Below are 27,155 nucleotides of genomic sequence, written 5' to 3' on the forward strand. Positions count from 1 at the left end.
TGCCCTCTTTTTATACCATAACGTCGTGTTTGTGTGTGTATATAAGGGGTGAGGGAGGCAAAAGGAGAGAGGGGGCGTGGGTTTGTAAGGGGTAGGGGATAGGGGTGTGAGGGCGTAGAGTGAGGAGTGGGGGCGAGTTGGTCCGTAAGGGGGAAGTGGGAGAGTGGAGAGGGGGAGGGGGTGGCGGGGCGAGGGAGAGTAAAAGAGAGACGGGGCAGGGGAGAGATAAAGGGAGTGGGGGAGAGAATCAGTTTGTAAAGGAAAGAAAAGGGAGAGAGAGGAACAGGAGAGAATGAGAGAGGGGAGTAGGCCAGAGGGGGAGAAAAAGGGAGATGCTGGGCGTAGATATTTAAGGAGGAAAGAGTGAGAAGGGATGAATAGGGGAGAGGGACAGGAGGAGAGAGAGGGGGAGAGCAGGAGGAGGAGGAGGGCGTTGGTTTAGAGAATAGAAGGACAGTAATTGTTTGTATCTCTCTGGAACACTATATAAACATTTTTTGTGGAGCTCATACGAGTTTTGGGTTAGATTATATTTTTATTCATGGATATGTGAAGCAACGAGAAGCCACAGCGGGTTGGATAAATGTTACATAGAGAGCGTTGGTTTAGAGGACAGAAGGACAGTTATTGTTTTTGTATATTTTAATCTATTCCTTCAAGGGGACGTATTTTGGTGAATGTTTACACTCTCTGGTACACTATATGAATATTTGTGTGACGTTCATAGAGAAAGAAATTGCTAGATAGATAGAGAGAGAGAGAGAGAGAGAGAGAGAGAGAGAGAGAGAGAGAGAGAGAGGCGGATCAGGGGCGACAGAGAGGAGTGTTTAGAGCATTCATAGAGTTTTGGGTTAGAAGATTATATTTTTATTCATGGATATGTGAAGTAACGAGAGGCCGCAGCGGGTTGGACAAATGTTATATATAGACTCTTTTTATATAACCTATCCAGAGTTTTACTAAGGGCCATATTACTAAACATTTCGTCGCCCAAGTACAGATATTTGACAAGGCTTTCGTAGGAGTTGTGGGTATTTCCAGTAGTAGTTTTATGACCCTGGTGGTAGTGTGACCCTTCTTCTGTACCATGAACCTAAAGAAACATATATTTGACAAGGCTTTCGTAGGAGTTGTGGGTATTTCCAGTGTAGTTTTATGACCCTGGTGGTAGTGTGACCCTTCTTCTGTACCATGAACCTAAAGAAACATATATTTGACAAGGCTCTCGTAGGAGTTGTGGGTATTTCCAATAGTAGTTTTATGACCCTGGTGGTAGTGTGACCCTTCTTCTGTACCATGAACCTAAAGAAACATATATTTGACAAGGCTTTCGTAGGAGTTGTGGGTATTTCCAGTAGTAGTTTTATGACCCTGGTGGTAGTGTGACCCTTCTTCTGTACCATGAACCTAAAGAAACATATATTTGACAAGGCTTTCGTAGGAGTTGTGGGTATTTCCAGTAGTAGTTTTATGACCCTGGTGGTAGTGTGACCCTTCCTCTGTACCATGAACCTGAAGAAACACTCATTAGAACCCGACTGACCCCCTCTTGGACCTTTAGAAATAGGTGATGTGAGAAGCGATTGTGTCTTATAATACAGACCTTAGTATTTGATTTTTTGGTTGTTGTTAACTATCCAGCGCGGCACCTCATTCTGTTCCTCTTCTCCACATCCTCCCCGTCTCCCCATCCTCTCCCCATCTTGCCCCTATCCTCCCCAGTCACCAGTCCATCTTAACCCATCCTGTTTAGTTTTTTGGGGGGTTGTTGTTAACTTCTTGTGGTCGCTGAGTGGTGATGTAATACCCAAGGGAGACTTACAGGAAACTTGGTAATGTACAGACTAACTTTTTTATATAGGGTTTAGTGTTCTTGGCTCGCATTCTTGAACATTTCTTTCATAATTAGTGTATTTTGGAAGAGTCAGGCTCAGATAATTAAACTTTCCATTTTTTTTATATATATATTTGGAGCTTTAGAAGAGCTGAGTTATAGCTTTTGATTATCTTGGTTTAGTATTATTTTTTGTTTTTCTTTATTATTTTATTGTCGGAAGAGCTGAGTTATAGCTTTTGATGTCTTGGTTTATGTATATTTTCTGTTTTTCTTTATTATTTTATTGTCGGAAGAGCTGAGTTATAGCTTTTGATGTCTTGGTTTATGTATATTTTCTGTTTTTCTTTATTATTTTATTGTCGGAAGAGCTGAGTTATAGCTTTTGATTCGATGGTTCTCGTATTACTTCCTTTTTTTTATTATTTTATTGTCGGAAGACTTGAGTTTCAGCATTTGGAGTTCTGAGTTCATAGATTTTCCATTTCTTCATTGTGGTCTTACTGCTGGAAGAATACAGTAACATTAGTGGAATCTAAAATCTGTTTGCGATGTAGAGAGAGACTTCGAATTTTGTTTCATTGGAAGAATTTTCGAATATCAGGAAAGTCTTATTGGACCATTTATAGAAACTTCATTTATTTATATTTTCATTGCCTGAAGAGTAACACCACGGACGTCTATAATCTCTTGGATGATATATTTAGACTCATTTTTATCTGTTTTTTTTTTTATACTTTTTTTTCAGCTTTCATTATTTTGTTGTTGGAAAAGTTGGGTTATCAAAGAGAGCTGTATAATCTGTCGAGCGAAATATATATAGAACACTTATTTTTCTGTTTCTTTCAATGGTTGGTTCATATTTTGTTTTGCCTTAGCTATCTTTGTTCTATTGTTGGAACAGTTACGTAATACAAGAAAAGGCTGCGCAATCTCTTATACAAAACACAGAGACGATTCACTTTTTATCAGTCAGGTTTTTTTTTTTTCTTTCTTTTGTTAGTACGTTTTTTTTGCACTCATCGTTTCGTTCTTGGCAAGTGTGTGTGTGTGTGTGTGTGTGTGTGTGTGTGTGTGTGTGTGTGTGTGTGTGGATGGGGGGGGGGGGGGGGTTAAATTCCGCCGGGGAACGAATTTATGTATTTATATCATTATTTTTCAGTTTATTTTTGCTACTATGCTTCTGCTACTACCATTACTACTACTACTACTACTACTACTACTACTACTACTACTACTACTGTTACTTATTGTTACTGGTTGTTTGTTTATTTATCGTTTTGCTTTGAACTTTTTACATCATTCTGTGTTCGTTTTTTTGTTGGTTTTGTCCTTTGTTTGAGTTAAGTTTTGTGTTTGTTTTGTTTTGTGGTTTGGGTTATGTTTTACCTCGAGTGTTTTCGTTTGTTTTGTTTTTTCTCGTGTTTTTTTTATGTTATTGTTATCATTCATTTATTTCTTCTACGATGTTTTTTTTTCTGTGGCTTGTTTGTTTTTCCTTCTGTGGTTTGAGTAATTCTTTTCAATCTCTGTTTTTTTGGCTATTTTTCTGCGTCATGGGCTAATATTCCTTCGTTATTAGCTTACTGTCTTTTTACCTTTTTCTTTTTTTACTTCAGTCTCTTTTTTTCTTTCTGTCTCTGGTTTGGGTAGACATTTTCCTGTTTTTTTTTATTGTTTTCTGTTTCCGTTTTCATGGTTATTTTCTTTCCCTTTCGTCCTTTTCTCTCTCCTCCTTTCTTCCCTCTTCCTTCCCCTCCTTCTCCCTCCCTCATCACTACCTTAGTTTCTCCTCACCATATTTCCAACTCTTCCCTCTCACTATCACTGTTACTGTCACCACCATTTAACCCCTGACACCATCACTATTAAACCCTCATCACCATTATCATCACCACCATAATAAACCCTTCCTTGAGCATCACCATCTGAGACACTCTACCTCTCACCATCACGATATATAGCCGTGTTATGGATTGCTTTTTTTTTCTGTGTGCTTGGCTGTTTTGCTCTTTCTGTGATTTAAGTTTTTTTTTTTTTCTTCTTCTTCTTCATGGCAGTGTCTTCGGCCGTTTCTTTCTTTTTTTTTTTTCGGTCCATGGTTTGTGTTGCTTAATATACTCTATTGTTATCTATCTTCGTGTTTTTTTTGCCTTCTGTCTTCTTTGTTTTTCTTTGTGTGTGTGTGTCTTCGGTTATTTCCTATCTGTGTTTTTATTTTCTTGTTGTTCTCCATTTTTTTTAATCTCCGTGTTTATTATTTACTATTCCTGTGTGTTTGTTTGCTTTCTATATCTGGGTTTTGTGTTGTTTTCTTCTCGAGGTTTTGCTTTGATTGTTTTCTTTACGTTTCTTGGTTTTGCGTGTGTTTAAGTATTTCCTATATGTATTAGACAGTTTTCTATGCGTGTTTGTGTTATCCCTGTTATATGTGTTACCGTCAATGTGTTTTTAGCTGTCTCCTTTCTTCGTGTCTATTGCTGTTTCGTATCCATGTATTTCTAGTTCCTCCTCCCTCCGTGCAGCGTTAAGGGCGAGGGTGTCCGTGAGTGGGTGTTGACTGTCGATCCTTCCTTGACAATGAGCAGGGACGGCGAGGCTTGAACACAACACCTGTAGAGGTCTGCGTGGGAGTGTCAATAGGGGATGAGAGAGAGAGAGAGAGAGAGAGAGAGAGAGTTATGTGATATGGCTGCCTGTAATGATGAGTCTGGTGCTGTAGTAATAGTAGTAGTAGTAGTAATAGTAGTAGTAGTAGTAATAGTAGTAGTAGTAGTAGTAGTAGTAGTAGTTATATCAGTAGTAGTTTCTGTTATTGTTGTTGCTGTTGTTGTTGATATGTTGTATGCAGATATATTTTCCATACCATTTTTTTCTATCTTTTTCTTTTGATTCATTCTTCTCTTTCTTTCTTACTCCTTTTATTGGGTCTGTGTGGTGTGGAGGAGGAGGAGGAGGAGGAGGAGGAGGAACACAAAGAGGAGAGTGAAAAGAGAGAGAAATGAGGAAAGGAAAGAGAAGAGAGAGAGAAAGTAGGAAGGGAGAGGGAAGGAAAGGAAAGGAAAGCAAAGGGTATGAAAGGGAAGGAAAGGAAAGGAAATGGAAGGGAAGAAAATAGGAAGGAAGGGGAGGAAAGAGAAAAAAAGGAAAGGTAAGAGAAAGTAAAGTTGAAAATGTAGGAAGGGAAGGGAAGGAAAGGAAAGGCAAGGGTAGGGAAGGGAGAGAAAGTAGATAGGAAGGGAAGGCAAGGAAAGGAAGGAAAGAGAAGTTAAAGTAGAGAAAGTAGGAAGGAAGGGAAGAGGAGGGAAAGCAAGGAAAGGGAAGGGAGAGAAAGTAGAAAGGAAGACAAGGAGAGGAAAGGAAGAGAAGTTAAGGTAGAGAAATTAGGAAGGAAGGGAAAGCAAGAAAAGGAAAGGAAAGGGAAGAGAAGGGAAAGCAAGGAAAGGAAAGGAAAGGGAAGGGAGAGAAAGTAGAAAGGAAGACAAGTAGAGGAAAGGAAGAGAAGTTAAGCTAGAGAAATTAGGAAGGAAGGGAAAGCAAGGAAAGGAAAGGAAAGGGAAGAGAAGGGAAAAAAAATAGGAAGAAAAGGCAGGGAAGGGAGAGAAAGTAGAAAGGAAGACAAGTAGAGGAAAGGAAGAGAAGTTAAGGTAGAGAAATTAGGAAGGAAGGGAAAGCAAGAAAAGGAAAGGAAAGGGAAGAGAAGGGAAAAAATAGAAAGAAAGTGCAGGGAATAGACTGGCGGGTAAGGTTAAATATATTCCAGTCCAACACATTACTTATTCTCTATTTTCTCCTTTATTGTCTATCATATTTGAGAAAGTGAGACACACAGGTGACATAGGTTAGTACACAGGTGGCTTGCAGGTGGCTGAACTCAGGTGTCCTCCTCGTTAACTCTATACAGGTGAGCATTAATGACCAGCCAGGTGAACACGCAGGTAAACAGACAGGTGGGGTGCTGGGAGGTGGTGCGCAGGTGGTGGTCATTTAACTCAGGTGTGCTTAAATGACCCACCTGCCTCTAATTAGTGATAGGTAATTAGTCAACTCGTTAATTTTACCTGCATCAATTAACCAGCTGTAAGGGGTGTATAAGGAGCTGGCAATTACCTGCACACACCTTGAATTACAGGGGTGACTCTCTCTCTCTCTCTCTCTCTCTCTCTCTCTCTCTCTCTCTCGCTCTCGCTCTCGTTCTCGCAATCTCTCTCTTTCATTCCCTCTTGCCATTTTCTCTCTTCTTTTTTTCTCTCTCCTATTCCACTTCATTCCTCCACCATCATCACCTTTTTTCCTCCTTCTTCTTCTTCTTCTGCCATTCACCTTTCCTTTCATCCATTCCCTCCATACCTTTAATTAACTAATCTCTTGACCCCCTTTCCTTTTCACCTGCCCCAGTATCTCCCCTCCTTCCCTCCCTTCCTTTCGTCCTTTTTCTCTCTCCTCCTTTCCTCCCTCTTCCTTCCCCCCTTTCTCCCTTTCTCATCCCTACCTTCTTTTCTCCTCACCATATTTCCAACTCTTCCCTCTCACTATCACTTTTACTTTCACCCCCTTCACTATCACCACCATCACTATTAAACCCTCATCACCATTATCATCACTATAATAAATCCTTCCTTTAGCATCACCATCTGAGACACTATACCCCTCACCATCGCTATATGAACCCGTCTCTCCCTCACCATCACTGCCAGCCTCTCAACACCATCACCACCACTATCACCACCACCACCAGCACGCAGACACCCCATCACACTAACATACATAATAATATCATTTTAGGAGTGGTAAGAGTAACTGAGGGAGTCGGCATCAGTTATTAGTCTGTCTGTCTGTCTTTCTCTCCACCCAGCACAGTGTTTGGCATCTTGTTAAAGCTTTTTATTGATACACCGAACCGGATACATCACACACACCCTCCCTTCTTTTTTCTCCTTCTTCTTCTTCTTCTTCCTTCCCTTTTCTTGTTAAATATATACCCAGTAACACCTTATCCCTACACCTACTTCTTCTCCCCTCCTCCTCCTCTTCTTCTGCCTCCTCCTCCACCTCCTCCTCAGGCCCTTACATCGAGGTGGGGAAGTTTTTTAGTTCCTGTGGGGGAAGAGAGAGACAAAGTTAGCAGTGTGAGACTTGTTATTGCTGCGTTGTGTTGATTGTGTTCATTAGGTGTTGTGTGTGTGTGTGTGTGTGTGTGTGTGTGTGTGTGTGTGTGTGTGTGTGTGTGTGTGTGTGTGTGTGTGTGTGTGTGTGTGTGTTGTTTTTGTCACTCAAACACACAGATAAACATTCATACATTCATACATTCACACATCTGTACTTGTTGACCTATTTCCTTATCACACACACACACACACACACACACACTAACACACACACACTTTCATCTTCTAATGGCACCCACACCTTAGATAGGCCGCGCTCACACACCTGGACCGAATTACAGGTATACACACACCTATTCCGCGCCACGGCACTCACTCTAATTAAACGTCATTCACCTGTCGGACCTGTGCCTCGTCCCTTTGCACCTGTCAACACTTATTCATACTCACCTGTCAATTACTGTCACCTGTATATACCTGGTCACTCATCACCTCAGACGAACCTTTCATCCATCTTACCTGTATGGAAATCAACACCATCTACACCCTCATCTAACACCCCATTACCTACCTAACGCTCACACCTGTTTACACCTGTCTTGATAAACTTCCCACGCTTATACCTGTCTCTTATCACCCTTAATCATCTGTCACCCCTCTCCATAACACCCCCCACTCACACACACACACACACACACACACACACACACACACACACATCTGTACACTTCCATACACATACACACACCTCTATCCTTGTCACACACCTGTCAACACCAATTTTCAACCTTACACCTGTCCCAATCATCTATCTATACATGTCAATCCTTCCCCTAACACCCCCAAACACACCTTTCTCTTATCTCTTATCACCCCAAACACCTGTCATCCCTCCCCCACTCACACACCTGTACTCTCCCTCACCTGCCATTATCAAGCGCCGCTGCTCCATGGTGCTGTTGCTGGTGGTGCTGTCCCTCGCGGAGCTGGCTGGCCACATCCCTCTTGCCGATGGTGTTGAGCAGGGCCTTGTTGTGCTGTGCCCTCTGGAGCTGCTGCCGCTGCTTCTTACGGGCGATCTCCAGGTACAGGGCCTCGCGCAGCACCTTCATGGAGGCATCGATGGACAGGGACAAGCCAGAGGACCGCCGGCGGGAGAAGTTGTGTGGCCAGGCTCGCTTGAACATGTTGGGGTTGGCGGGGCTGGCCGGGGTGTTGGCGTTGGAGGAGGTGGCGGTGCTGCTGCCGCTGCTCCCGCTGCCGCCGCTGGTGATGAGGTTAGGAGTGGTGTTGTTGTTGGTGTTGGTGTTGGTGTTGCTGCTGGTGATGCTTCGGCTGTTCCTGCTGTCACGGGCCTTCCGGGTGTTGCTGTTGGGCTGTTGGGAGGAAGAAGGGTTTTGTTGAAGGTTATCCTGATTAAATATGTGTTTCTGGGGGGTGAGGGAGCAGGGGAAACTGAACTAAACGGAAAGAAATCAACACACGATTCCTGTTTGTGTTGCTGTTGTTCTTGTTTCTGCTGTTGTTGCTTTTGGGCTGTTAGGAGGAAGAAGGGTTTTGTTGAAGGTTATCCTGATTAATATGTGTTTCCGGGGGGTGAGGGAGCAGGGGAAACTAAACTAAACGGAAAGAAATCAACACAAGCCTCCTGTTTGTGTTGCTGTTGTTCTTGTTTCTGCTGTTGTTGCTGTTTGCCGGTTTGGAGGAAAAAGATAGTTGTTGAAGGAACCTTGGACTGTCTATTATTTATGGAATTGGGGAGAGGGTTTTTTTTAGGGAATGGGGGAGAATTTTTTTTAGGGAATGGGGGAGAGGGTTTTTTTAGGGGATGGAGGAGAGGTTTTTTTTTAGGGATTAGGGGAGAGGGTTTTTTTAGGGAATGGGGGAGTGTTTTTCTAGGGAATGGGGGAGAGGGTTTTTTTTAGGGAATGGGGGAGAGGAGTGAAAAGGGGGTAGAGTTATCAGATTAAACACAATGAGACACACACACACACACACACACACACACACACACACACACACACACACACACATGCCCCTTCCTTCTCTTGTTGCTGTTGTTTTTGTTTCTGTTGTTGCTTTTGTCTGCTAGATTTCATTAAGTTTTTATGTTATTAGAAGACGCTCCGAGTTATTTTTTTTTCTTTTTTATGTTCTTGGAGGGAAAGTTGGAGAGTTATGAAGTTAACTAATGACAAACACACACTTCATTTTCCTATCGTTGTTGTTTGTTGGTGTTTCCTTCTTGAGGGGGCCGGGAGGGAAAGGGGGGGATAGAGGGGGAATATAAGGAAGTGGAGAGGTGGGGGTGGGGGGGGGAGCATGGTTGAAAATAGGAGGTAAATAGATAAAAAACGAGTAAACATTCTTCCTTGTATTCTAATTGTTGTTGTTACCTGTTTGGAAGAAGAGGAAAGGTGTGTGTGGGGGGGGGGGGGGAGATGGGGTAGGGCAGGTTGACTATTAGATAAAACACGTAGGGTACACGTTATTTCTTATCCTGATGCCGTTGTTGATTATGGGGGGTGATGGGGAGGGGAAGGAAGATGGGGTGACGGGGTGATGGGGAGGGGGAAGGATGAATAATTTTTGTGTTTGTCATGTCGAAAAAATAAAGGGATGGAGGTGTTAAAGGAATTTGGAGGAGGAGGAGGAGCAAGAAGAGATGAAGGAGAAGGAGGAAGGAGGAAAGAAAGATAATTGAATGGAAGGTAATAAGAGAATTAGTAAGATGGAAAAGAAACAAAAATAACGAATGAAAAGAGAGAGAGAGAGAGAGAGAGAGAGAGAGAGAGAGAGAGAGAGAGAGAGAGAGAGGTTGTGTGTACCGAATTCAAAAAAGGCAATCTTGTCCCGGAGGTAACTTAATACCGCTCGCTTGAAAAGGTATGAGACGCAGTGAGAGAGAGAGAGAGAGAGAGAGAGAGAGAGAGAGAGAGAGAGAGAGAGAGAGAGAGAGAGAGAGAGAGAGAGAGAGAGAGAGAGAGAGAGCGTTAGGTGGGTAAGATGAAAATGCCGGAAGGGAAAGGAAGAGATTGAGGAGAAAAGGGAGGAGGAGGAGGAATTGAATTTTGAATGTTGAAGAAGATAGCAAGGAGGGAAAAAAAAGAAGAAAGAGTAGAAGGAGGAAAAGGAGGAAGAGGAAGAGGGAGAGGAGGAAGATGAAAGGGGAAGGGAGGGAAGGAGAGAGGAGAGGAAAAGGAAAGAGGGAAACTTTGAAAGTGAGAGCATGTACGAGAGAGAGAGAGAGAGAGAGAGAGAGAGAGAGAGAGAGAGAGAGAGAGAGAGAGAGAGAGAGAGAGAGAGAGAGAGAGAGAGAGTGTGTATTGACAGGTAAAGGTGACGGCGAAGAAAAGAAAGTTAAAAATAGAAAATGTCACTGAAGCCAAGAAAGTCAAGGTTAATTTTTCCTTTTCCTTCCTATCCCAATTTTTTATTTTCTCCTTTCCCTTTTCTTCCTTTCTTTATATCCTTTCTTTTATTTTGTCTTTAGTTTCTCTTTATTTTTCTCTCCTTCTTATTTCCTCCTTTTCTTCTCCTCCCTTTTCACGCCCTTTCTCTGATTCTCCCTTCGTTTATTCTTTATTTTGGTGTATATATTTAACTGTCTCCCTCTATCCGTCTATCTGTTTATCTGTGTATCTATATCTGTTACTTTTTACCTGTTTGTTTCTGTCTGTTTGTCCGTCTTTCTGCCTCTCTGCTTTTATCTGTCTGTCTGTCTAGCTATATGTCTGTCTATCTTCCTATCTGTCTGTCTGTCTGTCTCTGCTTTTATCTGTCTGTCTCTCTATCTATCTGTCTGTCTATCTACCTATCTGTCTGTCTGTCTCTCTGCTTTTATCTGTCTGTCTCTCTATCTATCTGTCTGTCTATCTACCTATCTGTCTGTCTGTCTCTCTGCTTTTATCTGTCTGTCTCTCTATCTATCTGTCTGTCTATCTACCTATCTGTCTGTCTGTCTCTCTCTGCTTTTATCTGTCTGTCTGTCTAGCTATCTGTCTGTCTGTCTCTCTGCTTTTATCTGTCTGCCTGTCTAGCTATCTGTCTGTCTATCTACCTATCTGTCTGTCTGTCTGTCTCTCTGCTTTTATCTGTCTGTCTGTCTATCTGTCTGTCTGTCTACCTATCTGTCTGTCTGTATGTCTGCTTTTATCTGTCTGTCTGTCTGTCTATCTATCTGTCTGTCTATCTTCCTATCTGTCTGTCTGTCTCTCTGCTTTTATCTGTATGTATGTATGTGTGTATGTATGTGTTTCTTCCTCTCCCTTCATTCCTCATATGTGTACTAATCTGCACTTATGTATGAATGTGTGTGTGTGTGTGTGTGTGTGTGTGTGTGCCCTCCCTTCGGGTCGGCGGCAGCGGGGAACGAATGGCCCTCTGAGGCGCATTTACTGTCTGCGTGTAATCATCCATAATGGCCGGGGAGAGAGAGAGAGAGAGAGAGAGAGAGAGAGAGAGAGAGAGAGAGAGAGAGAGAGAGAGATGAAAGAACGATAATCAGAAAGCAATTTAGATTATGAAAGAAAAACATAAGGAAGCGAAGTAACGGGAAAGAAAGACGAACAGAGATAAAATAGAGAAAAAAAAAGTAAAGGAAGACGAACACAGAGATAGAAAGATAAATAGATAGATAGATAGAGAAATAGAGAGAGTAGTAGTAGTAGTAGTAGTAGTAGTAGTAAAAAACAATTCACTTGTAATCAGGGTAAAGGCAAAGGTCGTTCACCTGTTCGACTCCCCTTCCTCTAATTGGTCTCTTCAGTCACTACCCTCTCAAAGTCCGCCTGCTTCTTCCTAATGTTCCCTTGTCTTCCTCTTCTTCTCTGCTAACTCTTCTGCCTCCCTTCGCTTCATCTTCTGTTCCCTGTTTGTGGTTGTCTCTCTCTCTCTCTCTCTCTCTCTCTCTCTCTCTCTCTCTCTCTCTCTCTCTCTCTCTCTCTCTCTCTCTCTCTCTCTCTCTCTCTCTCTATCTATCTATCTATATCTATCTTTATGTCTATCTTCCTTATTCCTTCTTAATCTTTACCTGTTTCTCTCCTTTATCGTATTCTGGTTTTCTTTTAAATTTTTTGCCTTTCTTTTTTTGTCTCTTCTTGTACTCCCTGCTAACTGTTTGTAATTTTTCCTTACTTCTTCCCTTTCCATTTCACTGCTTAAAGTTTATCTGCTTTCCTTTCCTATCATTTCTAATTGATCTGCCCTTCAGTCATATTTCTTCCTCTATTCCCTGCTAGCTGCTTATATACCCTCTCCACTCTCTTATTTCTGTTTTCCCTCTTATCTTCAATTTGTTTCCTGCTAACTCTTCCACCTCTCAATTTCATCCTCTACTCTAGTTTGATGTATTACCTGCTTCCTGCTCATGTTCCCCTCCCTCACCTGCTTCCATATTCCCGCTTCAATAATATCTATCTGTTGCCATTTTCATCGTTTCCTTCGTGTTTCCTGTTCATTGTTCTGCCTTTCAATCCAACCTTGTCTTCTGTTACTTTCTACCGGCTTATATTCTCCTTCCTCGCCTTCTTCTATCTGTTTTCCTTTTCATCGCTTCCTGTGTGTTTCCTGTTAACTGCTCTGCCTTTCAAATCAACCTTGTTTTGTATTACTTTCTACCGGCTTATGTTCTCCCTCCTCACCTTCGTCCTTATGCTTACTTACACGCCTCTGCTCATTTCCTTTTCTCGATTCGTGCATAATTCCAGGTAATTCTTCCGTCACACACTTTTTGTTTTGTATCTCTCCACACCCCCTTTCCACCCCTTGCTTATCCGGTTATCCCTGCTTAAACATCACTGCCTGCCAGCACTCAGAGGAAGTCGGGAGTAATACCAGAATTATGGAGAAAGGTCAGTGTTGTCCCGATATCTAAAAAGGGGAGTAAATTCGTTATGTCTAATTAGCGCCCAATTATGTAGTTTGACGTCCGTTGTAGGCAAGCTGTTCGAGTCTATTGTTGCTATAAATATCCGGGACCAGATCAATGGCTCCCGGCATAGGCTCATTATGGGGAATCTTGTTTCACTAATCTTCTGTCATTAGATAAAAATAAGTACTGAGCGGCAGAGGGGAACGAAAATTATGATATATATTTTGATTTTAGTAAAGATTGAAGCCGGTTTTATCACACTTTCGGTTCTGACATCACCTATTTCTAAAGGTCAAAGAGGAGGTCAGTCGGGTTCTAATGAGTGTTTCTTCAGGTTCATGATACAGAAGAAGGGTCAAACTACCACCAGGGTCATTAAACTGCTCCTGGAAATTATCACAACTCCTACGAAAGCCTTGTCCAATAGGTATTCTAGGGGGATGAAATGTCTTATAATATCGTCCTAAGTGCCTCACCAAAGACTCTTGATAAACTAAAAGCCAAAGTGATCGAGAGTAAAGTTTTGAAGTGGATCAACGCGTGTCTGGTGACGGGACGCGGAGAGTTCAGGTAAACGTGGATAAATTGGATTGGAGTCGAGTTACTTGTGATGGCTTACAGGGATCGGTGTTCTGGTCCTATTACTGTTTATCATGTACAGTTTCAATACCCCGCTGAAGGAAACCTGCTCAGGGTTTTGTTAGTGCTGGAGAAGGGTGAGCTAAAGGAGTCTTAGTAAGTGGTGTTAGCGGTGACCTATAGAGGATAAAAAACGTACTAGGTTCCTTATACACACTTAATATTGTTGGAACTGATGTCAAGAGAATAGACCGACGTAGGAACTAAGGAAAGAACAGCTTGTAAGACGGCTGTTAATACATCAATGATCTTAATCGCGGTATAACCAGAGACGAAAGCAAGTTTGTTGAGGACACAGAAATAGAACTGCAGGAGGAACTAAACGCCTTGTATGAGTGGGCCGACAAATGGATGATCCAGTTACACACCGACAAAAACAACGCCATAAGTGCGGGAACTAATAATCCACAAAGTAATTACACATTTTAATAACACACCCTTTGACCACTCCAGCTGCGAGAGGGATTTGATGGGGGGGAGGGGGGGGGGGGGAGCTGTTACCTTCGACCCAGAAATCACTGTATTACCGCCAAAAACCGTGTTAATTGAGTCCCCCCTGTAGCTCCATTCTCATTACTTGGTTACCTACTCACCCATGTAATTACACACCACTCTGTTCGTTGATGTTTTTGTCTCTTGTTATACTTTACACAATCCATTCACCTCCTCCTCGGCCTCCCTCTCTTTCTTCCTTCCACCTTGTTCTTCCATCCGTATTACTTGTCTTCTTGCTTAGTTTCCTCTTCTTATCATATTTCTTGTCTTCTGTATAGTGTTGCCTTCCTCTTGGTCTTCGTTTAAATGTTGGCTATTATTTTTTGTATCATATTTATTTAGATTCGTATCGTGTTTTTTCGAATCTAAAACCAGTGAATGTTTTGTTTGTATTATTTTTTTTTATAATATTTCTATCCATATTATTTGTTTCAGTTTTTTGGAATCCATGAACGGAATACTTTTTATATTTTTTCTTGTTTATTTTGATTCATATTGTGTGTTTGGAATCTAAAATCAGTGAATGTCTTTTTGAATTTGTGTTTTTCTTCTTTGTTTCGATTCATATTAATTGTTTGTAATATAGACTTGGGGACGACCTTTTTTTCATTTGTCTTGTTTATTTTCATGCACATTATTTGTTTGTGTTCCAGAATAGGTGAATATCGTTTTAATTGTTTTTGTTATTTCGATTCATATTTTTTGCTTGGAATTGAGAAACAGTGAAGACCTTATTAAATTTACTTCATTATTTTGATTCACGTAATTTTTTCCAGTTCCAAAATCAGTGAATATCAAGTTTATTAATTTATTAATTTATTTATTTTGCGATTTATGTTAGATACTTGGAATCTAGAGTCGGGAAAGACTTTTATTTGTCTTTATTTTGATTCATTATTTGTTCGGCACCAAATTAAGACATTTTTTCAGTTTCCCTTCCGTCAGAGTCGCAATATCAATCGTCCAGCGTTTCTTTTTTGCCTTTTTTTTCGTGGGGTTGAATACTGGAGGGATTTCGGTCCTTTTATTATTGGCCAAAGTTAAATTGAGTTCTCGAAATATGATGATTGTTGTTGTTGATTTGGGTGGTGGTGGTGGTGGTGATGGTGGTGGTGACTGCTTATAGTGATGAGTATTGGTGTTGATGCTGTTGTGATGAAGATAGTTTTGTGTGGGAATGAGAAATGGTAGTGTGATGATGGTGATGATAATGATGATGCAGTGATGATGGTGGTGATGGTGATTGTCGGTGATGAAGATAGAGGGTTTGAAGGAGAAGTGGTAATGTAGAATGTTGATGATGGTGGTGATGATGGCAATGATGGTGATGGGGGTCGTGACGTCACTGCACTATTTATTGGAGGTGAAAGATTATATACGAAAAAAAGAAAGGAAAACAATCTCGCAAGTATTTATCACAAAACCGGAAGAAAAAAAGGCGAGAGTACAAAGAAGCAATCAAAATAATGAATCCCGCGCCGGCAAGGTTAGAAAAAGTAAACTTGAAACATTAATAGGAATCTGAAAGTAGAGAAAGTATAAAAAAGGGCATGAAAAATAAGGAGAAAGTAGAAAAGGAAATAAAAAAGGAAAAAGACTAAAGGGAGAAACATGTCAAAAATAAAAATGATAGAGAAAAAAGTATAAAAAAGGGCATAAGAAAATAAGGAATAAGGAGAGGAGGAAAAAATAAGGAAAAGTAAAAAGAGACTAAAAGAAGAAACTTGTCAGAAATAAAGATAAAAGAGAGAGAAAACAATTAAAAGGTAAAGGGCAAATAGAGAGAGAAAACCTAAAAGAAGAGAAATAAAAAAGAGGAAGAGGAGAAGAGAAACGAAAAATAGAAAGAGACAATCAAGTTTCAGGAAGGTAAAAATAAAGAAACTAGTGAAAAAAAAAGCATTGAACAAGAATATAAGAGCAAAGATTAAAAAAAGGAGAAAAAATAAATTGTAATAAAGAAGGAAGCCTAAAAAGAAGATCAATTAGGAAAAAAACTACAAACTGGAAACAAAAAAAGAAAAGGAAAAAGGAGAAAAAATGTAAAAAAGAAAGTTAAAAGAAGAAAACGAAAAGACAAAACAAATAATACAAGAAAAAAAACATCAGAAAATAAGAAGAAAAATAAAACGAAACAAATAAAACAAGACACAGAAAAAAACATCAGAAAATAAGAAAGAAAAAAAACGAAGAGGAAAGAGAAAAAAAAGTAAAAAAGTAAAAACAAACTAAAAGGAGGAAAATATAAAAGGTAAAAAAATAGGAGTAAAAAATCAAATAAAGAAAGTCCCTTCAAATTCGTACCCTTCCGCCCACCGCCACATCCCTCCACAACAATACGTCGAGAGGGAAACAGGAAAGAAGTAGCGCGTCTTTTATATCCATTTGTGACCAAGAGAAACAAATAGTGGACCAGGGAGAGAGTGGGGAGGGAGGAGAGGGAAGGGGAAGAGAAGGAAGGGGGGGGGGGGGAATGGAAGTAGGGAAGGGGAAGAGAAGGAGGGGGGGGATGGAAGGAAGGATGAGGGGAAGAATGAGGAAAGGGAGGGATGAAGAGAGAATGGATTAGTATAGAAGGGAGGGAGATATGGAGGAGAGAATGAGAGGAGGGAGGGAGGGATGGAGGTAAGCAGTGAAACATGGTTGAAGAGAGAAGAGAAGGGATTAGGAGGTATGAGAAGAGAGGAATTGGAGAGTGAAAGAGGGAGAAGAGAATTTAGGAACGAAGAGGTGAGAGAGAAAAAAGGAAAGAATGGAGGAAGAAGAGATAGCATATAATGTAAAAAGAAGTGGGAAAGAGGAGAGAGGAAGGAAGGAAGGTGGGAGAAGAGGAGACAGAGGGATAGAGACAGAAGAGAAGGCTTTTGATAAGGAAAGAGGAAAGAGGATGGAAGAGAGAGAGAGAGAGAGAGAGAGAGAGAGAGAGAGAGAGAGAGAGAGAGAGAGAGAGAGAGAGAGAGAGAGAGAGAGAGAGAGAGAGAGAGAGAGAGAGAGAGAAAGAGAGAGAGAGAGAGAGAGAAGAGGAAGGAAAGAAAAAAGGGAGAATAGAAAGCTGGTTGGGAGGGGAATAGGTGAGGGGAAAAGAGAGAAAAGGAGAGAGGGAAGGAAAAGAAAGCTTACCGGATAGGAAAATGGTGAAGGAAAAAAGAGGAGAGGGAAGAGAAGAGAGAAAAAAAGAAAGGAAGAGAAAATAAAACTTGTTGGAAGGTGAAGAGGAGAGGAAAAAAACAAGGAAGAAAAGGGAAGAAAAGAGAGGGAGGAAAGGAGGAAAAGGAGAAAAAAAGGGGATGAGAAGAGAAAAAGGAAAGAAGAGGGAAGAAGGGAGGGAAAAGAGAAGTAGAAAGTGATGTTTGTAGAGAAGAGGAGAAGAAAGGAGGAGGGAAGGAGAAGAAGAAGAGAGAAGGAGGAGGAGGAGGAGAAGAGAAGAGGAAAAGGAGGTTTGTATAGAGGAAAGGGTATGAAGTGAAGGAAGATGCTTGTGGGGAGAGGAGAGGAAGAAGAGATTAAGAGAAGAGAAGAGAAGAGAAGAGAAGAGAAGAGAAAAGGAAGGGGGAGGGGGGGGAGAGGGGGGGGGGGGTCCTTTCCTGTTCGTGTTGTTATAATGTCAACGATTTGTATCAAGTTTTAAATGTCAGAAAGGAGGGAAGGGAGGGAGGGGAGGGAAGAGGAGAGGTAGAGAGGGGAGGGGCAGGGTAGGGCAACATTTTACTATTAGGTGGGGGACGAAGGTAAAAATGAGACAGGGGAAGGGAAGGGGAAGCGGAGAGGAAGGGAGGCAGGGGAGAAGGGGTAAAAGATGAGGATGGTGATGAAGGAAGAAGGGGAGGAAGAGGGGAAAGTAGACTGATAAAGGGGAAGAGACAAAAAGGGAGGTAGACTTAAGGAATGAAGGGAGGAAAGGAGGGAAAAGGGATAAAAGATGAGAAGGGTGATGAAGGAAGAAAAGGAGGAAGAAAAGGGAACAGAGAGAAAGGAAAGGTAAAGAGAAAGTTTGCTTAGAAGAGAAGGGGAGAGGGAAGAAAAAGGGGAGAGAGAAGAGGAAGGAAAGAAGAAGAGGGGAATAGAAAGCTGGTTTGCAGGGGAATAGGTGAGGGAAAGGAAAGAGAGAGAGGAGAGGTAAAGAGAAAGTTTGCTTAGAAGAGAAGGGGAGAGGGAAGAAAAAGGGGAGAGAGAAGAGGAAGGAAAGAAGAAAGGGAGAATAGAAAGCTGGTTGGGAGGGGAATAGGTGAGGGAAAAGAGAGAGAGAGAGAAAGGAAAGGTAAAGAGAAAGTTTGCTTAGAAGAGAAGGGGAGAGGGAAGAAAAAGGGGAGAGAGAAGAGGAAGGAAAGAAGAAGAGGGGAATAGAAAGCTGGTTTGTAGGGGAATAGGTGAGGGAAAGGAAAGAGAGAGAGGAGAGGTAAAGAGAAAGTTTGCTTAGAAGAGAAGGGGAGAGGGAAGAAAAAGGGGAGAGAGAAGAGGAAGGAAAGAAGAAAGGGAAAATAGAAAGCTGGTTTGTAGGGGAATAGGTGAGGGAAAAAAGAGAACATTAACCCTTTATTAAATCCCAAGCCATCAATGCGTAGGATAATGAGAGGCTGCAGCGATCGACTCTTCTCCCTTCGACCCTTTTGTACTCAAGGCTCGGGGAAAAATTAAAGTCCCCCTCGCATTCTTTAAAATCCTGCTCCGTTTTCTCTTTTTATACGGTTAAGAAGTTTTGATTAGAGAGCTTTGTGTGTGTAACCTGACCTTGGAGGAGGGGATGATAATAGTGATGATAATGGTGATAATGACAATAAGATGATAATGGTAGTAATAGATAGAGGAATAAATGATAATGATTTTTTTTCTCAGTATTTCTCTTTTTTTCCAAGTTTGTCTGTTATTCTATTTGTCTCTCTATTTCTCCACTTATCTTTATTTATGTCTACTATATTTAGCTGCACCTTTCTACCTGCCTCTCCTCTACCTATTTATCTATCTATATCTATATGGGGAGGCGGTGGCTGAATGGATAACGTGACGGCGCCGCGTTCAGGACGATGTGTGTTCAATCCCCGCCCGGTGCCACCAAGCTGGGATTCTTCAGCCGCCGTCAAGTTGCCTAAGACTACCCACATGCTGTCCTGAAAACCACCTATCAACCCGGACTCAAAATTCTCTCTCTAAAAAGAAAATCAAAGATGAGCTCCGGGGTACAGCATGAGCCAGTTAAGATGGCGCCACTATAAACACTTGCCTGCGCCATAACGTGCTGGGCTACCAAGAAAGTCTACCTGCGCAATAGGAGGGAACCAGAAAAAAAAATCTATCTACCATTCTCCTTACTTATCTACTTAATTATATCTATCTACCTCATACGTATTTACCTTTTACCTACCTGCCGACACACCTTTCAATCTATCAATCTATCCATCTGTCAGTCTATTCATCTATTTATCCAACCACAAAAATCTATCTATTTCCGTACCTACCAATTTGCCTCTTACCTTCCATCCTGCCTACACACCTACCTATCTACCTACCTGTCTATCTATCTGTCTATCTATCCATCTAATCAGCCACCTCTACCTGTCTGTCTACCTACCTAGCAACCTATCCATCTAATTATCTACCTGTACCTATCTCGCCCAGGTATTATTGGTCACGAAAGTCAGGAATGTGTTATTTACCTGTACTTGATTAGCTCAGGTATTTCAGGTAACAGGTGGGAGAGGAGATTAATCAGAAGGGAGAGAGGGAAAATGGAGGAAAGGAGGAAGAAGGAAGGAAGAGGGGAGAGAAGGAGGGGGAGGATGGAGAAGGGGAGTGAGTGAGAGAGAGAGAGAGAGAGAGAGAGAGAGAGAGAGAGAGAGAGAGAGAGAGAGAGAGAGAGAGAGTATAGGAAAAAGAGAGGAAGAAACGAAGAAGAGAGAGAGAGGAAAGGAGTGAGAGATAGAAGGAAGGGAGGATAGAAAGGGACATGAAGAAAAAGACGAAGAGAAGGAATAGAGGAGGAAATGGAGGGAAGGGAGAACAAAGAAGAGATGTGAAGACAAAGACGAAGGAATCGAATTGAGGAAGGAAGGAAGTGAAGAAAATACTGAAAGGGGCGTGAAAGCATATAGGAAGAGAAAAGAGGAAAAAGAAGCAAGGGAGGACAGATAGGGGTATAAGGTGCCAAAGAGGAAGAGAAGAAATAGAAGAAATTGAAAGAGGGAAAAACAGAAAAGGATATGAAAACAAACAGCAAAGAAAACAGGTGAACAGAGGAAGAAATGGAAAGGATAGACTGAAATGGACATGAAGAGAAAAGAGGAAGAGAAGGAAAAGAAGAAATGGATGGAATGAAGGATAGGGAGGCATCGTGAAGACAAAAAGGATGAGGATAGAGGAAAAGAGGAAGAAATTGAGATAAGGAAAGTAAAAAGTAAAATGGAAGAGAAGGAATAGAAGAAGAAATGGAGGAAATGAAGGACAGAATGGAATCAAGAAGGCAAAGAGAAAGGGAAAGAGGAAAAGGAGAGAAAAATAGTATAACAGCGAAGAGAAAGGGACGGAAAAGACCCCCAGACCCCCAGACCCACACACCACACCCGAACCCAAGAAAGTCAACGCTAGAGAACCCAACCCGCCCCCTCCCGTGCCCAAGAGAGGAGTGTGACCTGGCCAGAGCCGCGAGCCAACTCCTTCATGCAAAGCCGCAGAGATCAGCCCGGCACACCGAGGACCAGCCCGGGCGAGGGAGCGGAGGGCGGGGAAGGACGGACAGTGATCGGCCAGGACAGGTGAAGCGCTGAGCCGTGAGCCAAGTACCGCCCAGCCAGTCGCCCCGGAAGGCATATTTCTAACGTGTTTGCGTGATTGGCACCTCCCTGAGCCGCTGAGCTGTGGGTGACGCGCGGGTCGTAGCTCACAAGCAACCCACATAATCCTCTTCTAATTAATCTCAGTATATTTCCCGGCAAAAATATCCTTGATTACATAATCGTACCTAATGTAGACCAACCTAAACCGGATTCTGAACACTACTACAGTTCATTTCAGTTATGGGGTGGCGGTGGTGAAGTGACCGGCGTACGGGCGTAGCGTTCTGGAGGGAAAGGGGGATAAGGGATAAATAAAGGATAGAGAGGAAACAGAAAGATAACGCGGAAGGGACAAAGAAAGGAAAGGAAGGAATTACTGTAGAGAAAAGTGGAAGAGAAAGGAAAATGAAAGCACTGTTAACGGAGAGGGAATGAGGGAAGAAATGGAGGGAATGGAGGAAAAGGTGGAAAAATTATAAAAATAGGAGAGGCAGACAACAGATAAATATTACAGGTAAGGAAATGAAGTTACCTGCGCTTGTCTTCACCTGGACTACTTATATATTGGATTAGTCTCTCTCTCTCTCTCTCTCTCTCTCCTCTGTTTCTTTTTATCTCCGTTGACCTTTTCCTCCCTTCTCTCTTCTTCCCTTCCCTTCCTCTATTATCTCTTCCTTTCGTATTATCATCATCTCTCTCTTTCTCTCATTTAGTCTTATCTTTCTTTCCTCTCTATCCTTGATTTTTCTCTTCCTCTTTTTCTTTGTTCCTTCTTTCGTTCCCCTCTTCTCCATTTCTCTCCTGTATGCTCTTTTCTTTTCATCCTCTTCCCATCTTTCTCTTTCTATCTCTTTCCTTTGGTTTCTTCCTCTCTCTTATTCTCGTCTTTTATCTGCCTATCTTCATCATTTCCCTTTTTCCTCTTCCATTCCTCTTGTTCCTTTCGTTCTCTTCCTATCTTTTCCCTTTGGTCTATCTACCTTTCTCATCTTTAATAACTTCTTCAATCTTCTTTCCTTTATTTAATTTCCCAAGCCTCCTCTTCCTTCTTCTCTCTTTAACTCCATCCCTTCTTCCCTATCATTATTCCACCTGACCTTCCCCTTTTTGTTGGGTCTATTCTCCTCTAATTGTGTTTTCTAGTTCAGTAAATTTTGATCCATAGTTTTATAATTTTTACTTTATTTAATTCTCTATCATAACCTTGACTTTTCCTAGCATTCACTTTCCCTCTCTTTTTATCTTTCCCTTCTATTCCCTTCCTTTTCCATCCCTTTCCTTATTTATCGCCTTTGCTTACTCTGTACTTCCCGTCTTCATTTTCTTTTCTCTTCTTTTCCTCTTTTTTTCCTTCACGTCTATTTTTACTTCCCTATCTTTCCATTCCCTTTCTTTCTCAATCACACTCCTATCCTCTGTCTATCTATCCATCCTCTTTCCTTCCCTTTTCTAACCAACTTTTTTGATTATCCCTATCTATTTCTTCCTTTCGCTTTTCTTTCATTTCCATACCTTTCTTTTTCGTTCCCTTCCCTTCCCTTCTCTTCCTCTCCCTTCCCTTCCTTTCGCTTCCCATATCTTCCTATCCCTTCTCTTTCATTCCCTTCTCTTCCCTTCCCTTTCCCTCTCATCCCCTTCCCTTTCCTTCCTTTCCCATCTCTAACCATATCTTCCCTTCCCTTCCCGTCCCTTCACTTCCCTTTCCTTCCTTTCCTATCCCTTCCTTTCCCTCTCTTCCCTTTCCCTCTCTTCCCTTCCCTTCCCTTCCCTTCCCTTCCCTTCCCTTCCCATCCCTAACCATACCTTCCCTTCCCGTCCCTTCACTTCACTTTCCTTCCTTTCCCATCCCTTCCTTTCCCTTCCCTTTCCTTCCCTTCCCGTTCCTTCCCTCTCATGCCCTTCCCTTTAATTCCTTTCCCTTCCCTTCCCTTCCCTTCCCTTCCCTTCCCTTCCTTTCTACAGGTGGCAGCATCAACAAGGTATATTTTTTCAACCTGATGGGGCTCAGTTAATCCATCACCACCTACACCACCACCATCATCACCATCATCACCATCATCATCATCATTAAGACTGACATAACTCTACCTAATGAAAGATTGATTATGGGGGAGAAAAAAAAGAGAGTAATTAGTGGAAAGAAAATATTACTGAAAAAAAATGTAACTGGGGAATTTGAGAGAGAGTGTGTGTGTGTGTGTGTGTGTGTGTGTGTGTCAAGGCTACCCACACACGGCATCTCTTTGTGTTACTTTTCTCCTCCTGCCGAGCCTTTGTTTGTAACGCACACACACACACACACACACACACACACACACACAGACACACACACACACACTCTCTCTCTCTCTTACCTGACCGAATAAAGAAAATACTTCAAACTTCACCTTTTTCCATCCTTCTTCCTCTCCTCCTCTTCCTCCTTCTCCCTGTCATCTGTCTCACCATCTCCTCCTCCTCCTCCTCCTCCTCCTCGGTCTTCTTATGGAAACTTTGCGCCTGACAGTGACGAGGTGGCCGCACAGAGATAGACGTGATCGAAAAAAGTTTATGACAGATGAAAAAATAAGAAGGAAGACGATGAAAATGGAGAGAAAAAGGAGAAAAGAAAACTGGAATAGGAAAAAAATATAAATGGGTGAAAATAGCTGCGGATGAAGGGAAAGTATATAAAAAAATGGAGATTGGAAAAAGATCTTAAAAAGTGAATATGTAGAGAAACAGATATTGAAAAGGAATAGAGGATAACTTTGAAGGTAGAAAATACATTGATAGATAAAGATAGCTGAGGATGAAGGGAAAATATATAAAAAAAAATGGAGATTGGAAAAAGATCTAAAAAAGTGAATATGTAGAGAAACAGATATTGAAAAGGAATAGAGGATAACTTTGAAGGTAGAAAATACATTGATAGATAAAGATAGCTGAGGATGAAGGGGAAATATATAATAAAAAACTGAATATGCGGAAAAAGTGAATATGTAGAGAAACAGATATTGAAAAGGAATAGAGGATAACTTTGAAGGTAGAAAATAAAAGGATAGATAAAGATAGCTGAGGATGAAGGTAAAATATATAAAAAAAAATGGAGATTGGAAGATATCTAGAAGATGATCGATAGATAAATAGACAGATAGAAAGATAGCTGAGGATGAAGGAAAAGATAGATAGATATGAATAGAGAGATTGATAGATCTCTCTCTCTCTCTCTCTCTCTCTTCTAATTATCATTGTTACTATCTCATTATAGGATTCATTAAGTTTTTTTCTCCTTCTCTTTCTCAACACCTTTTTTTTCTCTCATCACTCTTTCCTTCTTTCTTTCTTTCTTTTTTTTCTTTCTTTCTCTTTAATTCATTAGTTTGTTGATTGGCTTTACTTGTTTTATTTCTCTCTCTCTCTCTCTCTCTCTCTGTTTAATATTCCCTTCATCTCTTCACTTTTTGACCCTAATAAAAGGAGACTTGGAGAGAGGAAGGAAGATGGAGGAGGAGGAGGAGGAGGAGGAAGGGAGAGAGAATAGGAAGGAGGGATGAAAAGATTATGGGATAGAGAAAGGAAAAAAACAGAGACAATAGGAGAGAGAGAGAGAGAGAGAGAGAGAGAGAGAGAGAGAGAGAGAGAGAGAGAGAGAGAGAGAGAGAGAGAGAGAGAGAGAGAGAGAGAGAGAGAGAGAGAGAAGGAGGAAGGGAGGAAAGAAAGGAGGGAGAGAAGAAGGTGAAGGAAGAAAAAGGGTAAAGGGAAGGAGGGAGGGAGAGGAAGAATGGAGGGGGAAAGGTAGAAAGGGGGAGAGGGAGAGGAAGGGAGATAGGGAAAGGAAGGAAGGGAGGGAGGGAGGAAAGGGGAAAAGAAAGGGAGAAAAGGTGATGGAAGAAAAAAGGTAAAAGAGGAAGGAGGGAGGGAGAGGAAGGATGGAGGGGGAAAGGAAGAGAGAGGAGGAAGGAGGGAAGGAAGGGAGAGAGGAAGGGAGGGAGGAAAAGAAAAGAGGGAGGGACGAAGGTGGAGGAAGAAAAAGGGTAGAGGAAGGTTTGAGAAGGAAAGGAAGAGAAAGAGAGGAGGAAGGAGGGAGAGAGGGAGAGGGAGAGGGAGAGCAAGATGAAAACATTTTACCAGATATCACTTTTTTTCAATACAAGGACCAGGTGTGAGGTGGGTCATTTATCACACCTGTCCACAAACACACACACACACACACACACACACACACACACACACACACACACACACACACACACACACACACACACACACACACACACACACCATTGTTCTAACATTCACGCTCTTCCATCAATCACATGAGCTTCACAATCCTCTTCCCATTCTCTCTCTCTCTCTCTCTCTCTCTCTCTCTCTCTCTCTCTCTCTCTCTCTCTCCTAACTTTTTACTTTCCCCATTTCTTTCAATTTGTTCTCCTCCTCTCCTCCTCCTCCTCCTCCTCGTCCTCCTCCTCCTCCTCCTCCTCCTCCTCCTCCTCCTCCTCGGGGCTCTTCCTTCTCCTCTTCTTGAATAAAGTTGATGAGTAAAAATATAGGGAACTCAAGACCTTATTTGAGGCATATAATCGTATTACTTCATTTCCTTCCTTCTTTGTATCCTCCTCCTCTTCTTCCTCTTAAAAAAAAACAAAAAAATAATAAACACAACAACCTCGTCCCCCCAAAAAAACTATAAGTGGAGTGAAATATACACGCAAAAGGGATCCAAGTCTCTTTTCCATCCCACTAAATCGTCGCGGACAGCCTTGATCCCTTCTGCGACCCCCTGTAGCACCCACTCAGGCTAATGCCCCTGGTTGCCCCGACGTGTGCGGGGGGCAGGAGGAGGAGGAGGAGAATGTGGGGGGAGAGAGGGGCGTGGCGGTACAGGAAAAAGATTAAGTTGACGAAAAAGAAAAGTAGGAATGTAGTTTGACGAGGAGGAGGAGGAGGAAAAAAGCTGGAAGGAGAGGAGAAGCAGGAGAAGGAGGAGGAGGAGGAGGAGGAGGAGGGATTGCTAGAAGAAGAAAAATGAAGAGAAAAGAAAAACAAGAAGAAGAACAGGAATTGCTAGAATAATAATAAGAAGAAGAAGAAAAAGAAGAAAACAAGATTATGATATGGATTGCAAAAAGAGGAAAAAGAAGAAGAAAAGAAAAAAGAAGAAAAAGAAGAAGAAAAGAAGATAATGATTGCTAGAAGAAGAACAACAAGAACAAGAACAAGAAAAGAAGAAAAACTGGAAAGAAAGAAAAAAAGGAAGAAGAAGTAGGAAGTGGATTGTTACGTAGAAGGAGAAGAAGGAATGCATAGAAGACGATGGATAAAAGGAAATTCAGGGAGGAAAGGTGAGAGAGAAGTAACAGGAGAAAGAGGAGGAGAAAGAGGAGAAGGAGGAGGAGGAAAATGGAGAAGCTGAAAAGGAGTAAGAAGAAAATTAGGAAAAATACGTGAGAAAAGTTTAAGAGGAAGAGGAGGAGGCAGAAGAAGAAGAAGAAAGAGAAAAAGAAGAAGAAGGAGGAGAAGAAGAAGAAGAAGAAAGAAAGAAGAGAAGAAATATAAATACCTAGAATAAGAGGAGTATTAGGAAAGACCGATGGAAGAAGAGGAGAAGGAGGCGAAAGAGGAAGAGGAGGAGGAAGAACAAAAATGTCAGGAGCAGGAGGAGGAGAATTGAAAACCTGAGAAGAAGGAGGAGGAGGAAGAAGAAGAAAATAAGAGAGGGAAGAAGATTAGGAGTAAGAGGAAGAGAAGATGGGAAGGAGGAGGAAGAGGAGAAAGGAAATTGTTGAAAATGAGCTTAACATTCTTTTCTCTCTCTCTCTCTCTCTCTCTCTCTCTCTCTCTCTCTCTCTCTCTCTCTGAGATATATATCGCGAGAGCGTGCGAGAGAGAGAGAGAGAGAGAGAGAGAGAGAGAGAGAGAGAGAGAGAGAGAGAGAGATGATGTATTTAGTTACGTTACAAATCTTATTAATTAAAACCAACAGTAAGAAAAATACATTAAAAAGATTGAAGATGAAAGGCTTAGAATAATATTAAGAAGGAGGAAGACGAAGTGATGATGTAATATGATAGAAAGGACAGACGGAGACAGACAAGTAAACAGAGTGACAGACAGAAAAATATTTACCTACAGGCAGACAGACAAAACAAAATAGACAGAAAAAAAGATTGACGAACAGACGAAAAGAATGAGCTTGAAAAAATAATGATAAGAAATAAATACCAACGAACAAAAAAAAAAGAGAAAGATTAAAGAGGAGAAAGAAGGAATGAAGGAAGGAAGGAGGAAAGTAGCGAAGTAAGGTATTCAGGAAGGAAGGAAGGAAGGAAGGAGATACAGAACAGACGAAAAACTGTATAATTGTCTCTCTCTCTCTCACACACACACACACACACACAAGTAAATGATTTTGTTGTCGTAAATAATCGTAGTAACAAACACATTTAGTAAGGAAA

The 27,155-nt window shown here is 41.6% G+C and overlaps 1 protein-coding gene across 1 annotated transcript in view; it reads right to left on the reverse strand.

Moving 5' to 3' along the window:
• Positions 1-6,119: 6,119 nt before the first annotated feature.
• LOC126985852 (uncharacterized) overlaps positions 6,120-27,155 on the reverse strand; it is a 172,806-nt gene continuing 151,770 nt past the window's right edge. Inside the window, exons 4-5 of the mRNA XM_050841322.1 lie at positions 7,867-8,318; positions 6,120-6,931 (exon numbers count right to left, since the gene is read on the reverse strand). Of these exons, the coding sequence (XP_050697279.1) occupies positions 6,925-6,931; positions 7,867-8,318 (459 nt within the window). The 3' untranslated portion in view covers positions 6,120-6,924. The remainder of the gene's footprint in view (positions 6,932-7,866; positions 8,319-27,155) is intronic.

This window comes from Eriocheir sinensis, chromosome 60 (assembly GCF_024679095.1).
Source record: "Eriocheir sinensis breed Jianghai 21 chromosome 60, ASM2467909v1, whole genome shotgun sequence".
NCBI lineage: Eukaryota > Metazoa > Arthropoda > Malacostraca > Decapoda > Varunidae > Eriocheir > Eriocheir sinensis.